Source organism: Chelonia mydas, chromosome 3, assembly GCF_015237465.2.
Source record: "Chelonia mydas isolate rCheMyd1 chromosome 3, rCheMyd1.pri.v2, whole genome shotgun sequence".
NCBI classification, from domain to species: Eukaryota; Metazoa; Chordata; order Testudines; family Cheloniidae; genus Chelonia; species Chelonia mydas.
In genome coordinates, this window is record NC_057851.1 from 158,962,155 (window position 1) to 158,975,623 (window position 13,469).

Consider the following 13,469-nt stretch of genomic DNA (forward strand, 5'->3'; position numbering starts at 1 on the left):
GGCGGTGGGTCCTGCTTCTTTTCTTTTTATTTGTCACTTGGGGTGGCAAAAAAGCTGGAGCCAGCCCTGGGCCCAGGTTCCCAAAACTTTGCAGACACTTTGGGCAGTTATCATACATGTGGTTAGATCCATTTGTTCATTAAATAACCAGCTTGAGTGCACAGGTACGGCAATTGCACATGTAGAAAGTGCATGCTGACCTCAGGCCTCGGCCTCGTAATAATCAAATCTTTTGAGTTAAATAATTTCCTTTGCCCTTCAAGAACGTTATCAGCAAAGCTCAACAGTTTATACAATGGAGGAGTAGATATTATGTAGCTGTTAAACTTCAATGAACATGGCTTTAATAAAGAACTGTTATTCAATTACCATGCAATAACTATCCTACAAAACAGATATACAATTATTTTAGATTTACCTTCATTAATAAAAAATGCCACTAAAATCTTTAACTCAGTAAAGTCTTTGCTTTAGTTTTACACCACACCATAGACAGCAAGTTTCTGGGTCCTGAAGCCTAAGTCAGATGTTATTCTCCAAATTAGCTCTCTGGTCTTGTCCACCTAGCTCGAGTTATAACTGGCAGCTGTGCAAAAACTTTCAGTAGGGATACAGCACTAGCTGCATCAGCATGTATCACTGCACAGTAATATAAAGACAAAAAATGCAATGTTGTAAATAACGGCATTGAATGGCACAGTAATAAAGGAATTCAAAGTAGGGCTAGAAAGGTGCCACCTTCATATGACAAGGCGGCGTCTTCATTTAAGTTATTGACTCAAGGTCCAAGCCAACAAGTGATGAGTGCTTCCAAATCCCGTTCAAGATAATGGAAGTTGAGCACTTCAGTGGGTCAACCCCGTAGGACGCTATAGGTGAACTAAAGTAACTAAGGCAAAGGTACTCTTTATAATTCTAGGGGCAAATTCTACCTTTGAACGTGCATGAATGGCTCCCTTGATTTCTTTGGCAGTCGTTTGATAGAAAGAGCAGAATTTGTCCCTAATATTCCTAAAGGCAATTTCTCACTATATAATTTCACTTTGTGGTTCATATCGCACTTCGCCTCCTTCTCCATCTGTTTAAAAAAATTAGTTGATAATTGAATAAGCATAAATAAGAAAATAGACATGCACAAAGAGGAACATAAATATAGAATAGAAAACAGGCGTGCTTGAAGAACCAACTACAAGGACTGAGTATATAAAAATTGCTTATCTCAAATAAAAGAATTGCTCCTTTCAAATGTTAATATTTCAATTCTGTTGGGAAATTAATCTAGATTTCAGGGAAAAAAGACCATGTTTCACTTATCAAACCTTTCCAAGTTATCATTCATAAACTATTAAATTAGCTCAGGCTGCAAAGCACAATGCCACTCCCCATTGACATCACTGACAACACTCCCATTGACTACAATGGAAGCAAGGCTGAACTTGATAAAATTAGGTTGAAGGTGAGTATTATGCTCACTTATAGCCTGATCCACTTCCCACTTTCCATTGCCTTCAGTGGAGCTGGATCAGCCCCGAGTAGGTGAATTTCACTTTAAAATGAATTGTTAAAGGACAGTTTCACTAGTAACAAAAGTGACAGCTCCTTGCTTTCAGACAATAACGGTTTGCTCAAATTTTTATTTTTCAGTTTGAAACATTCCATACTTGTTCTCACTCTGAGGTAATTTTGTTCTTACATGTGAGGAAACTGCAATTAGTCTTTTTTTTTTTTTTTTTTTTTTGCTTTATAAGATGGTGGGGGGAAAAAGGTCTATCCTGAGTCCCTTTTTGAGTTTTTCAGGCAGATAATCCAAAACCAGCTGAATTTTGAAAAAATGCATGGAAATAATTCTTGATGAGAGGTAGCAACTGTTTCTGGAAAATATTTTAAACTAAATAATTATGTGATTGATTGAAAAACCACAGTTGAATGTACACAATGGCTATCTGCTTATAGCCTGAGTAGAATTAAATGAAGTTCTGCACACACATACACCCCACATCTGACATCACATAGAGGAAGGGAGAACTGGATGTTCTCTCTGCTCAGCCGAGCACTTACAGGGTTGCTGCTCTTAGGTTGCTTCTTGGATAATTTACACGAGGGGTGACTGCAAATGTCTCAGAAATACATACAAGCAGCCAAATCCACTGCCAAATTGGCTTAACATCAGGAACACTAGAAAATAGCAAGTGCTAGACTAGTCACAGGTCCATTGATTTTTAGGGTCTCCCTGCAGTTTTTGATGCATTCTGTGGTATCTTGAAAACACACCTTTCATTAAAATAAATAAAGGGGAACATTTTCAGCCTTCAGGTAGGTGCACAGGCCTCGTGCTGGGCCTCTGACAGTGTTGCATGTCCTGTATATTTTGTAATGAACATTTAGCACCAACGATATCAAAAACTTATTTAACAAGACAAATATTTGAATAGAAGTTACTACATATGCCAATGTTGCCAAATTATTCTTGGTGTAGGAACATTAATTTTAAATTTCCTGACTCATATTTTGTTGTACTACTTCAGATTACACATTGTTGCATTTAATAATATATAGTTGCTCTGCCATCTCTTTGGGTGAAACTTTTACTAAGTTACAGGCACAAAGGTCCTGTTGGTTTCCATGGGAACCGGATGGGGTCCATGAGCTTTGAAAGGTTCAAGTGTTTTCTTTTTCTCCCTAAATTGATTAACCCCCCACCCCCCACCCCCATCTCCCAGGTGATTGTCATCTTCAACCTAGCATGAAAATACAACAAGAAAAAACAAACCTGCTGAGGCAGCAGCCTGGTGGGAAGATTTGTGGTGTAAAATTAATCATTGACCAAAGGAAAAATGCTACAAAAGTATAAATATTTTGGAGTCACAATTGTCATGTTTCCAGATTCTAGGGTAGTTTTTAAATTTATTTTTCATTAAAGGTGTTGGATGGACAGCACTGGAGACTGCAGTCTTCTATTAATGCATAGATAGTTAAAACATAGCTATTGAGTCCCTACTGTCTTTTACTCACTATCTCATTTATGAGCCTCATCCCTTGTCCATCTAAGGCAGCTAAGAAGCATTCCAACGTGGTCATCATCATTGCCTTGTGGACACCTTTTCATTAGGAAGTGTACTGAGACCGCTGTCTATTTTCACGTTGATTATCAAACAACTTGCAGCTCCACAGTTCTGCAGTAGTATAGTTCCTAAAGTACATGTCAAACCTTGTTCAAACTATAAGACAGACACCTTGGGTTGACCTCTTTCGTTATTCAAAGTTCTTTTTACTTGGTTAACGATCAGGTTTTTCAAACCTCTTTTGAGTGCTGTGTTTACACATTGCTGAGCCAATTTGACCTGCAAATCTATGAAAGCTTTATAGTAAACTTTTTTTTTTAATCAGCAAGGTAATCAGGAAAGATACAGCTACTTATGTAAATTCAGATATGGTGACATTTAAAATGGGCGACATAAAGTTTGGTTCTGGGTTGCACGTGACCAAAGTGGCTTCCAAAGGTTAATTTACACACTGCTCAGCTGACTCCATCTGTAATGTCCACATAACGTTTTCTTGAGTAAATGAAAACAAATTAAATAAGACTTCATTGTTTTCCAGTATCTTAATCAGGATTATGATTTTTATAAAATGGTAGAGGTGAGAGCTAGGAATCTTAGTGAGAGCTAGGAATCACTGAGCCATGGATCTTGGCTTTAGTGCAAAAATGGCAGCCTGCCAATGAACCTTACACTGTTACCTGAATCCAGCATTACCTGATTAATTCATTCACCTTCCTTATATAAGTAAAAGTCTTTGCATCAGCATTTCTTTCAAAGAATATTTAAGCAAGCAGTGAAATTATTGAGAAAGTATTTTTAATTCCCTTCCTATACATCCCTTCATCATGTAACTGCACAACTGTGGCAGCAAAACAAGATGAGACAGTAAAATATAAACATGCTAAAATCTGAGAACCAGAGAGAAATTTAAAAATGTAGTGCTGGTTCTATCATTTTTACTATCCCTGCTTTCTTTACAGTATTGTAAATTATATGCTGCATTTAGCTTAGCTGAAAATAGGAATGAGGACTGTTTCTGCCTGCTGTTTAAAACCCATCTGAAAAACTGAAAAAGGAAGAGACAGATTAATGCCATTATAATTAGGACTAGTTCTCCATTTGTGTTATGAACTTGAATTTCTGAAGGTGTTTGACACACCTGTAAAATCCAGTACAGATTGAAACTAGGCACACAAGGTCTTAGCCACACATGATTTATTTTTTTTAAAATATCTGTCTATACATTTTCTAAAGTTAATTTTTATTGCTGGTGAAAGTTGCCAGATTGGCAGCCCCGACTGAAGTTCTCTGTGTATCCTGAAACAGCAACAAGGCAGGAGAAGTGCAAGCTTCTCCACACTACCCTATCAATGAATTTCAACACTGATCTGGATGGAACATCACTAGCTTTGAGAGAAAACTGTCATATGCAGAGGCCCAGCCCTAGACCTATGCACCTACCTGAAGGCTGAAAATCGGGCTCTTCATTTATTTAGTTTAATGAAAACTTCAAGTTTTCAGCCTCCATGCTCCTTAGACATCTATGCTATGACTGCCAAGGAGGTCATGATTCAGTAAGATTCAGAACACATCTTGAGATGGCCTGAGTGCACTCATTTTCCACGGAAGACAGGTAAGTTGACTCTAGTGGGAGAAAACGACACTTGGCACATCTAGGAGGTATCAGTCCCATAGTGCCAGTTGTGGTGGTCTTTGTGATGTTGGATACTTGTTTACTGTAAAATTAGGCAGCTGAACCCATCATTTAATGTAATACGACACTGAACAATATCTTTACATTTTCTTCTCAAATCTGCATGTATGTTGTTTACTACTGGTGCTACAAAAAGTTTGAAAAGAATATTTTTCAAGTTTTGAACATTTTGTTAGTTCTTCTACAACACAATACTGACTCCTTTTTAAACAGAAATTTAGTGAGGGTCACATATTGTAGGCTGGATCCCTTGGCTAAATGTTTTGAGGTTGAGTATAGATGTTTCAAAATCAGCCTCTTTTTTTCTTTTTCCTTTTTAACAGGCAAGGAAACTCTACTATTATGTTTAACTGGTTTTAGAGACGTTAAAACTGAAGACCTTTAGAGCCAAAATTAGAAAACAATATCTAATTGTGCATACGCAATTTTGTTAGTGTGGTCAACTGGGTGCAAAAATGTGGACACATCATTTGTTGGCTTAAGCAGCTACAGATGAGACATGACAGAATTTAGACCTCTAATTAGAAGTGCACAATTAGAGGCCTGGTTGAGGCCCCTTAAGAATTTGTCAATTGGAGTTAAACTTAAAATTCATGCTTAGGTTCAATCTTTCAAAACCGTACTCCTGTGAGTATTTTTTTATTCATGCAAGTAGTCCCTTTCACTTCCAGCTCTATGTGCATGAGCAAGGACCAAGTTTTGAAGAATTCAGACCTTAACCTCTGTACAAATGTTATTTGGTTCCTTGGTTCAGTTTTGTTAAGGTGTCAAAAATTCTGATGTATTTTCTAACCCAGTTGAGGCCTTCTTCCCCTGCCCTGTTCCAAAGTCAACCTAGTACTTTTACAGTGCCCTCCTTCCCTCAGATTCTCTGAAAGTATTCTGTTTTCTGTTAAGATCCTTATACCATGCTCATCACCATGGTGTCTGAGCACCATAGTCTAATCCGCTCTCTCTCATAGTCGGGATCCTGTGACGTGCATTCCCCTCACGGCCTTTCTATGCTTCTTTTTGGTCATTGATTCCCAGGCAGCTCCCCTATCTTTGTTGTGATCATGGCTAGCTTCTCTCTTCAAGGGCTTTCCTGGATCACAGAGTCCACAGAAAAGCGTGGGCAAGTTTTGAAGATGGCAGCCAGCCTAGGAGAGACTGTCTTGAAGAAGGAATCCAATTATATTTTTTATTGGGTATCAGCCAATGTAGGGGGTCCTATTAAGGATGAAGAAAGCACCCAAATCTTTAAAAAGAGTTTATGTTGCAGAATTCTGCAGGAACAAATAGTGCATACAGTAGGAATGCTTTTTGAATATAAGTAGAAAGGACATGTCAGAAGGGTACATTAGATGGCTGTAATCAGTTTGAGACCGAGCCATTCCCTGGATTAGATCCCCTCATTTTATTCTGTTCAGTTTTCACTCCTCATTATTGACTACTTTCCCACCCAATAGAATTGTAACCTCATATGCCTTTAGAATTGCCTCTGCTTTCTTGCCTGTAGGTGGACTATTCTTCCTTCCAAACAGATTTTCTTCTTCTCTCTCAACCTGGATCTTCTTTTATATCTGTCATTAGATTTCCTGAACCCATTTATGCTTTCCTTTCCAGTCTGCAGCAGTACTCTAATGCCTTGAGTATTACACCTTCAAATGTCTTGAGTATTGCTTCAGGTGTGACTGAGGAGAATAAAGCTCTGTGAATGATTTTTTTTTCATCTTGTTGCATAGGGAATTATGGGTTCGATTCTGTGAAGGACTTAAGCACATACCTAACTTTAATTAATGGTCAATGGCACAATGGTATGCTTAAAATTAAACATGTGGGTAAGTGCTTTCCTCAACTGGCGCTTATATACATAATTCCAAATGCATGGAGATCTGAGAAGGCCTCAAAGCATTTATTGGAGCAACTGTCTTCAGGCTGTATGTACTGCACTGTTTGCTGCCTCTGAGATTCATGAACCATGGCATCTGTAGAAATGAAACAACAGAATTTGTGCAGTTGTGAGTTTAAAGGGGAAAGTACTTTTGGTTATACAAATGTTTTCCCCAACACCTGACAAGTTTTATGATCTTTAAATTTTAACCACTTAATATTATTTTGCCAAAAAGCACATCATATTTTTCTCTCAGTTTGTTTGAACATACTTTTATTACTTTGAAAAATACATTTTCAGAAAAAAGGACAAAATAAGTGATCAGCTGGATACAGTGATATTTGGGAAGGATGTACCTAATCTCAGGTGTAAAGGATGACATGGAATATGGCTACTAGTTCAGTTCCCTTGTCCCATCATTTTGTGGCTGTTGAAGAAATACAGCAAAGTGGTGGCCAACTGTTACTACGTATCGAAGAAGACATATGTACACTACATCTCTGGCAGAGTGATCTGTCTTTCCATGAATAAACCAGTGGGGTTTGCCTATGCTTTGGATTAATTTTTGTCTTTATATATATCTTCCCTGCCTCCTTGCCCGCCAGTCTGAAATATGCTTTGCATATCTCTCTTAGCGCTCATCTCCATTCTTTCATCCTTTTTTTCTTCGAGAGCTAGCGTGGTCCAGTGGCTACAGCACTAAAGTGGGAGCCAGAAGGACCTGGGTTTAAGTCCCCCTCTGCCACTGACTGACTGTCTGCCTTTGGACCAGCCACCTCATTTCTCTGTCCCTCAGTTCTGGCATCTGTAAAATGGGGATTAATGCACTTTGAGATGTACTGATGAAGAGTGCTATGTAAAGGTTAAGTATTATCTTTCTATCAAGTATTCTAGTAATGATCTCCTGTATTTCCAGAAAAGTGCCTGTTTCATAAACCTCCTCCTTTGCCCCATCCCACAGTTTTGGGTCTGTTTCCAAAGCCATTTTCCCACTACTGATATTCATGAGGTTACTTTTCATCTTTGAGGATCACATGTGCTAGGGGGCCATTGCATATGACCCTGCATTTTTAATGGACCTATCTTTGTCAGCACTCTACCTTCTTTTCTGCTGTGGCCCTCTATGCCCTGAACTTTGATGAAGGTCCAAACATGTTAATCCATGTCTCCCCCACCCACCAACCAGTTGCCAAAATGGTCACCAGGGCCTCAGCAGTGCCCAAACACTCCCAGTGACTGAGAAACCACCCTTTCCCCTCCACAAAATGTGTTTTACTAATTATCAAACTCATCTTGGAGCCCCATACGTCACACAGGAGACCTTAAAAACCTTAGGTTATTTTGGGCCATTTTTATCTTTGTAACATGAAAATGTGATGCCCTTATCCATGCAAAATTTGAGCCACATGAAGAGATTTTATGATTTGGGGCATTTAAAAGCAGATAGACTGCAGATTATGTATTGTATGTTTTAACACTCTAATTGCTAACTCAAGCACAGATGCTATTATTTCAAAGTAGTTCTCTCTCTTTTTTTTTTTTAAAGGGTAAATCTCACTTTTAATGCCCTTTGTGTCATTTATATTTTCATGCCTTTTGGCCCAGCTAATAAAATTAAAATCATTAGCAAAATAAGCAGATGCTTTAAAATAAAATATTCTGTGTCGATATGGAAAGAAAAGGAACTCAGCACTGACAATCCCAATGCATTATAACAATGTTATAATCCCAATGCATTATAACAATGCGGGGCAACGTGTGTGGGGAGTGAGAATTTGACATATATTTTTATTTTGAAACGTCATACTAATTTACATTATTCAGCCCTTTAACTGCCAAACTGTGAAAGTCCATTAAGCTACTGAAAGGAATATACAAATTATCCACTGGCACTTCAGGCAGGAGTTTTACATATACCCTGTTATTCTATCAGCCAGCTAGCTGCAAGATTCTATTAAGGAGTAAGTGAGAAAATTATATTGCCTGCAAACTAATTGTACAAAAGACTTTAAAATAAGTAATCAGAGCCCAGTCCTTTCTGAAAACCAGCCAGGAGATATTATAAATTGCTCTATCATTCTTGTCAGCCCAGTGTAAAAACCCTGAGCTGCCATGTTGATTTTGTTCCTTGTATAAAACAGCTACCTCTCCAACTATTGACAGAACTGGGCAAACTCAAGTTATGCCATTAGTAGCTGCCCAATTCACCCTCTAGCATTGTTTAGCAACTCTAGATAAGAAAATGGTAAAGTATCTTTCTAACATCATCTTCTCACTGAAATTTCAAGGCAGATCTGGAAACCCTTAACATATGTATGCAACCTGCTCAATAAGTGTCTAGCTTAACCATCTACTGGTAGATGCCTGAGTGCTTGCTGAATACATTTTTGACTCTTTTGCAGTTTTTACAACATTGAAGAAAAACAAGTGAATACAAGAGACCTCATGACCTACAGGGTGCCATAAATTTGAACTGGTACCAAAATAGATGTAATAACATTAGTGAGTGCTTAGGACAGCACATTTTTAGCAATAATATACTTTCACTTATAGAACAACAACAAAATTCAAGGAGGATTTTCAAGGGCAGTTCACTAGTAGAAATAGGTGTAGATCTATGCATGTAGGCATTCAGTAGACTACTGCAGCCATCTGTTGAACAGAGACTTTTTGATTCCAGTGAATAGATTTCACACACTGGCCACACTTTAAAATATTGCTTACTGTTGCTAAAATTGTGGGCCACACAATTCTTGTGGAGCCATGCGAGGTTCTGATCTTAGTTACACCAAAATAAATCTAGAGTAGTGTTTCTCCATTGACTTCGTTGGAGGTACTCCAGATTTGCAGCAGTGAAATTGAGATCAGAATCAGTCCTATGATCTAGAACAGTGGTTCCCAAACTTGTTCCGCCGCTTGTGCAGGGAAAGTCCCTGGCGGGCCGGGCCGGTCTGTTTACCTGCTGCGTCCACAGGTTCGGCCGATCGCGGCTCCCAGTGGGCGCGGTTCGCTGCTCCAGGCCAATGGGAGCTGCTGGAAGCGGCGCAGGCCGAGGGACGTACTGGCCGCCGCTTCCAGCAGCTCCCACTGGCCTGGAGCAGCAAACTGCGCCCACTGGGAGCCGCGATCGGCCAAACCTACAGATGCGGCAGGTAAACAGACCGGCCCGGCCCAGCCCGCCAGGGGCTTTCCCTGCACAAGCGGTGGAACAAGTTTGGGAACCATTGATCTAGAAAATGAGTTATTAAAGCAAAATGGCCTAAATGGATATGGAAATCTTATCCATCCAACCAAATTACTGGGATCTAATGATTGAAATAATGGCAAAATATAACCCTATTTAACCACCATCTAGAAAACCAAAATTTCTAGACAATCAATTGCCTATCTTGTTACCTGACAGCCATTTGCACTGAGTTTTACCTCTCCTCTTCCACCCAGTCTTGTCTCCAACGGTGTTGGATATGTCTGAAACCTTCAGGGTAATAGGTTTGAACTTCATGCTGCGGAAAACTACTCCATTTTTTACCATCTCCTAGTTTTGAACCCAACCTTTTTATGTCCGCATCTACGTCTACACCTTCATGCAAGGAGCCAGCAAGGGGCGAATCTGGAAAATTAGGTGCCTGACAAAGAGAGGCCTGGTTTAGTGGTGTGAACACAGAACCCTGATCCAGAATTTCTGAGTCCTTATCCTGCATCTGTTCCTAGCTTCTTCTGTGACTTGGGTAAATCATCTCGCCTCTCAGCCTCTGTTTCCCTTTACCAGGGTGTGGTGAGTTTAATCAAAGTTTATAAAGTCCTTTGAATGCATATATTGGTAGGTGGGCATGTTATCTCACTGAGGGAGTATAATGCAGCATGAGAAAGGAAGGTGTGGATTTTGGGATAGTCTTGCTGTCACCCTTTCCTCACCTCCCCCCACATATCTCAAAAATATTCTTTGCCACCTCCATTATATAATATCAAGAGAGGTCATCTGGAGAGCATCTCTTTCCTAATTTACTGTACAGGCAGACTCTCTAACCGCATTTATTAGGGAGCTTTCTGCTTAGAAGCTGTGGAAGGGACCAGAGGATATATTCAAGTTGTAAGCTGTGCCAATAGATCCTGTAGTGGTCAGACATGTCCTGATTCCCTGCCTTTTTGCAAGCATTGCTAATTCAACTATGCAATAATGTTCTAAATGACCGAAGCCTGCACAGCCCTGAAAAGGTTGTGCAAAGTATGTCAGTTTTATTGGCATAAATGCATTAAGTTACAATGCTAATTTAGTGAGAGATTTCTGATGGGTTTATCTTGCATATGTTGCACCGTGCAGACCTCTCTATCATAAATACTTAACCAATTTTCAATAGATATAAGTGGTTTAAGTAATACTTCCTGTTGAATTAGCAGTTGCTGAGCATTTGAGTCTTTGTGCTATCCTGCAATCCACTAATGTGATATTTAATGAGGAGACATCAGTCTGGAGAAAGGTAGTCAATATAAATCAGTGTTTACAAAGTGTGATTAACTCTGAAATATTTCATCAATGCTGTGGTCCCAGGCAGACTCTATGCTAATTACTAGAATCTGCGCATGTTTCAGGGGATTTTGACGGACCCTGAGTGCAACAAACATGGAGCAGCAAAATTGCAATTATGCTCGGACTGTCTCTGATGACAATTTATTCATGTGGTGTGATGACCCCTCGCTTCCCAAGAGGGCAATAAACAGAATGCATTTTCATTAAGATACTAATGCACTTAATCACAGGGGAAAGGGTTAGAAAGTAACGAAATACCTTTAAAGCAAGATGTGACAGGGCTGATGGGGGAAGATGCTTTATTTAAAAGTCAGTTTCTTTGCAAAACTACCGACTACCACAGACTCTGTCCTATTGAATTGAGTTGTGAACAATAGGATGCACGGTTAGAGAGACATACAACAGAAGCCTTTTATGAAAAGAAAAACAGCATTGGGACAAAATAAGACAAAACTTTCCCTCATTTGGACTCAGATACTTACAAAGATGGGGAAATTTTGGTGTAATTTTTAACAGTATTTATTTCATGTGTATCTGTTTGTTTTTATTTATTTGTTGAGCACAAACAATATGCTCAGTGTTGTATAGAACAATGATGAAACACTACCCTTCTCCCAAAGAGCTAGAAACCCCAAAAGGGGGTGGGGGAGGGAGGAGGCGGTGACATGGATAGCAGAACTGGCCTAGAATAGCAGGAAGTGTATGCTGTGGCCTTCAAAAGGTGTGATTCTGGCTGTGCAGCCCTGCCCTTTTAGGGACATTATGCCCCCAGTTCTGGAGGGAGAAGGATGAGCTGCCAAACTGCTGTCTACTGCAGGCTTTGCCCTAAAGTAACAGTGAATGCTTTTAATTCCAACAGTCACCTCCTAACAGCCAAAATAAAGCACTAGAGGCCACCTCTTCCTCATATGTCTACAGAAGAGAGGCAGATAAGAAAGCTACAACTGTTATGTCTCATTGTGAACTTCTCCAAACCCAACACAGTTCACATTCTGAAGATCACCTATGGCCCAGACATGGAGGAGGCATTCGAGATGGGGGTTCTTGGATCAGGGACATGGTCCATGTGATTTAGTGCGGATGCTTCCTGACCCAGCTTCCATAGGTTACTGTTGCCCCTGGCAGGAATAATCTACATGAAGGAATCTGCTTGGGCCTATGGTTGTATCAGGATACAGGTCTATATTAATGAAGCTTTTGCCGTTTTTGTGTACAGCCATCTGAGTAAAAAAAGTCAAATAGGGCCTGAATTTGGCTTTTTTTTTTTAAATATATATAATTTAATCTCAAAGCCATTTCCTCAGGCCAGCCAGTAACAATTGTTTGTATTCTCCTAAATGAAATACACTAAGAATGTTATGATTTCTGTTCATATAGTGATGGTATTTGTCAGTTAACATTTCTCAGTGGCTTCTTTTTTCTGAAATCTGTACCACAGGTAACATAGAATACAGCTGCCCAGCAACAAATGAATGTGAAATCACAAAGCGCAGACGCAAGTCCTGCCAAGCCTGTCGCTTCATGAAGTGTCTAAAAGTTGGCATGCTGAAAGAAGGTAAGGCTGATCTAGTCAGTACGTATCTTGTCGACAAATACATGTAACAATTGCAGGTCAATCAGGAAAGACGAGAGATGGTAAGTGTTTTGACTCCCTATTGCAGAAGGAAACGTCAGTATATACATGCCCTTCCTGACAGTCTGTTTTTAACTGCTTGACTGCTTGCTGAAGATTCCAGGTATATCCAGGTAAAACACATCTTCTCTGGTGTGGAATATATCAGGTACACCCTAACATTCCATCTGTTTCAATGGGCTGCTAGTAGCATTATCATCACAAAAAACCCTGTCTGTTTCCATAAGATTGTTACCTTGTGAAGTTTCAAGCCTGTGTTCCCGCTCTTACTCTACACTGTTACTGGTACAACTACATTCTATTATTTTCTGTTTCCACATTGTAATGATTATTGATATCACTAGGAAAAGTGAAGGGATTGCTTCTTCTCTCACGGTATGCTGGTGTAAACCCAGAGTAACTCCACTGAAGCTACACTGGTGCAAAATTTGGGGTAAAGGAGAAGAGAATCAGACCCTGAATGTTAAATGCACACACAAGCTCTCACCTCTTGTCTTTAAAGTTTTTTTTTTTTTTTTTTTTTGGATGCATTAGCTACATCTCTTTTTCCAAATCAAGGCACTGAATCACTGGTAAATGTAGGAAAACACTCCAAGAAACCATCCTGACAGGCCCAGGGCTTAATATACCCCAGTAACATCAATATAAAACTAACATAGCCCAGGGAGACTTGGTCCTAA

General features: G+C 39.5%; 1 protein-coding gene across 9 annotated transcripts in view; it reads left to right on the forward strand.

Annotated features, from left to right (window-relative positions):
- Window positions 1-13,469, forward strand: part of ESRRG (estrogen related receptor gamma) — a 533,318-nt gene that overhangs the window by 377,486 nt on the left and 142,363 nt on the right. For all 9 annotated transcript variants that reach the window (XM_043543651.1, XM_037895721.2, XM_043543649.1 and 6 more), the window contains one exon: window positions 12,595-12,711. In XM_043543651.1, coding sequence (XP_043399586.1) covers window positions 12,595-12,711 — 117 coding nt within the window. The remainder of the gene's footprint in view (window positions 1-12,594; window positions 12,712-13,469) is intronic.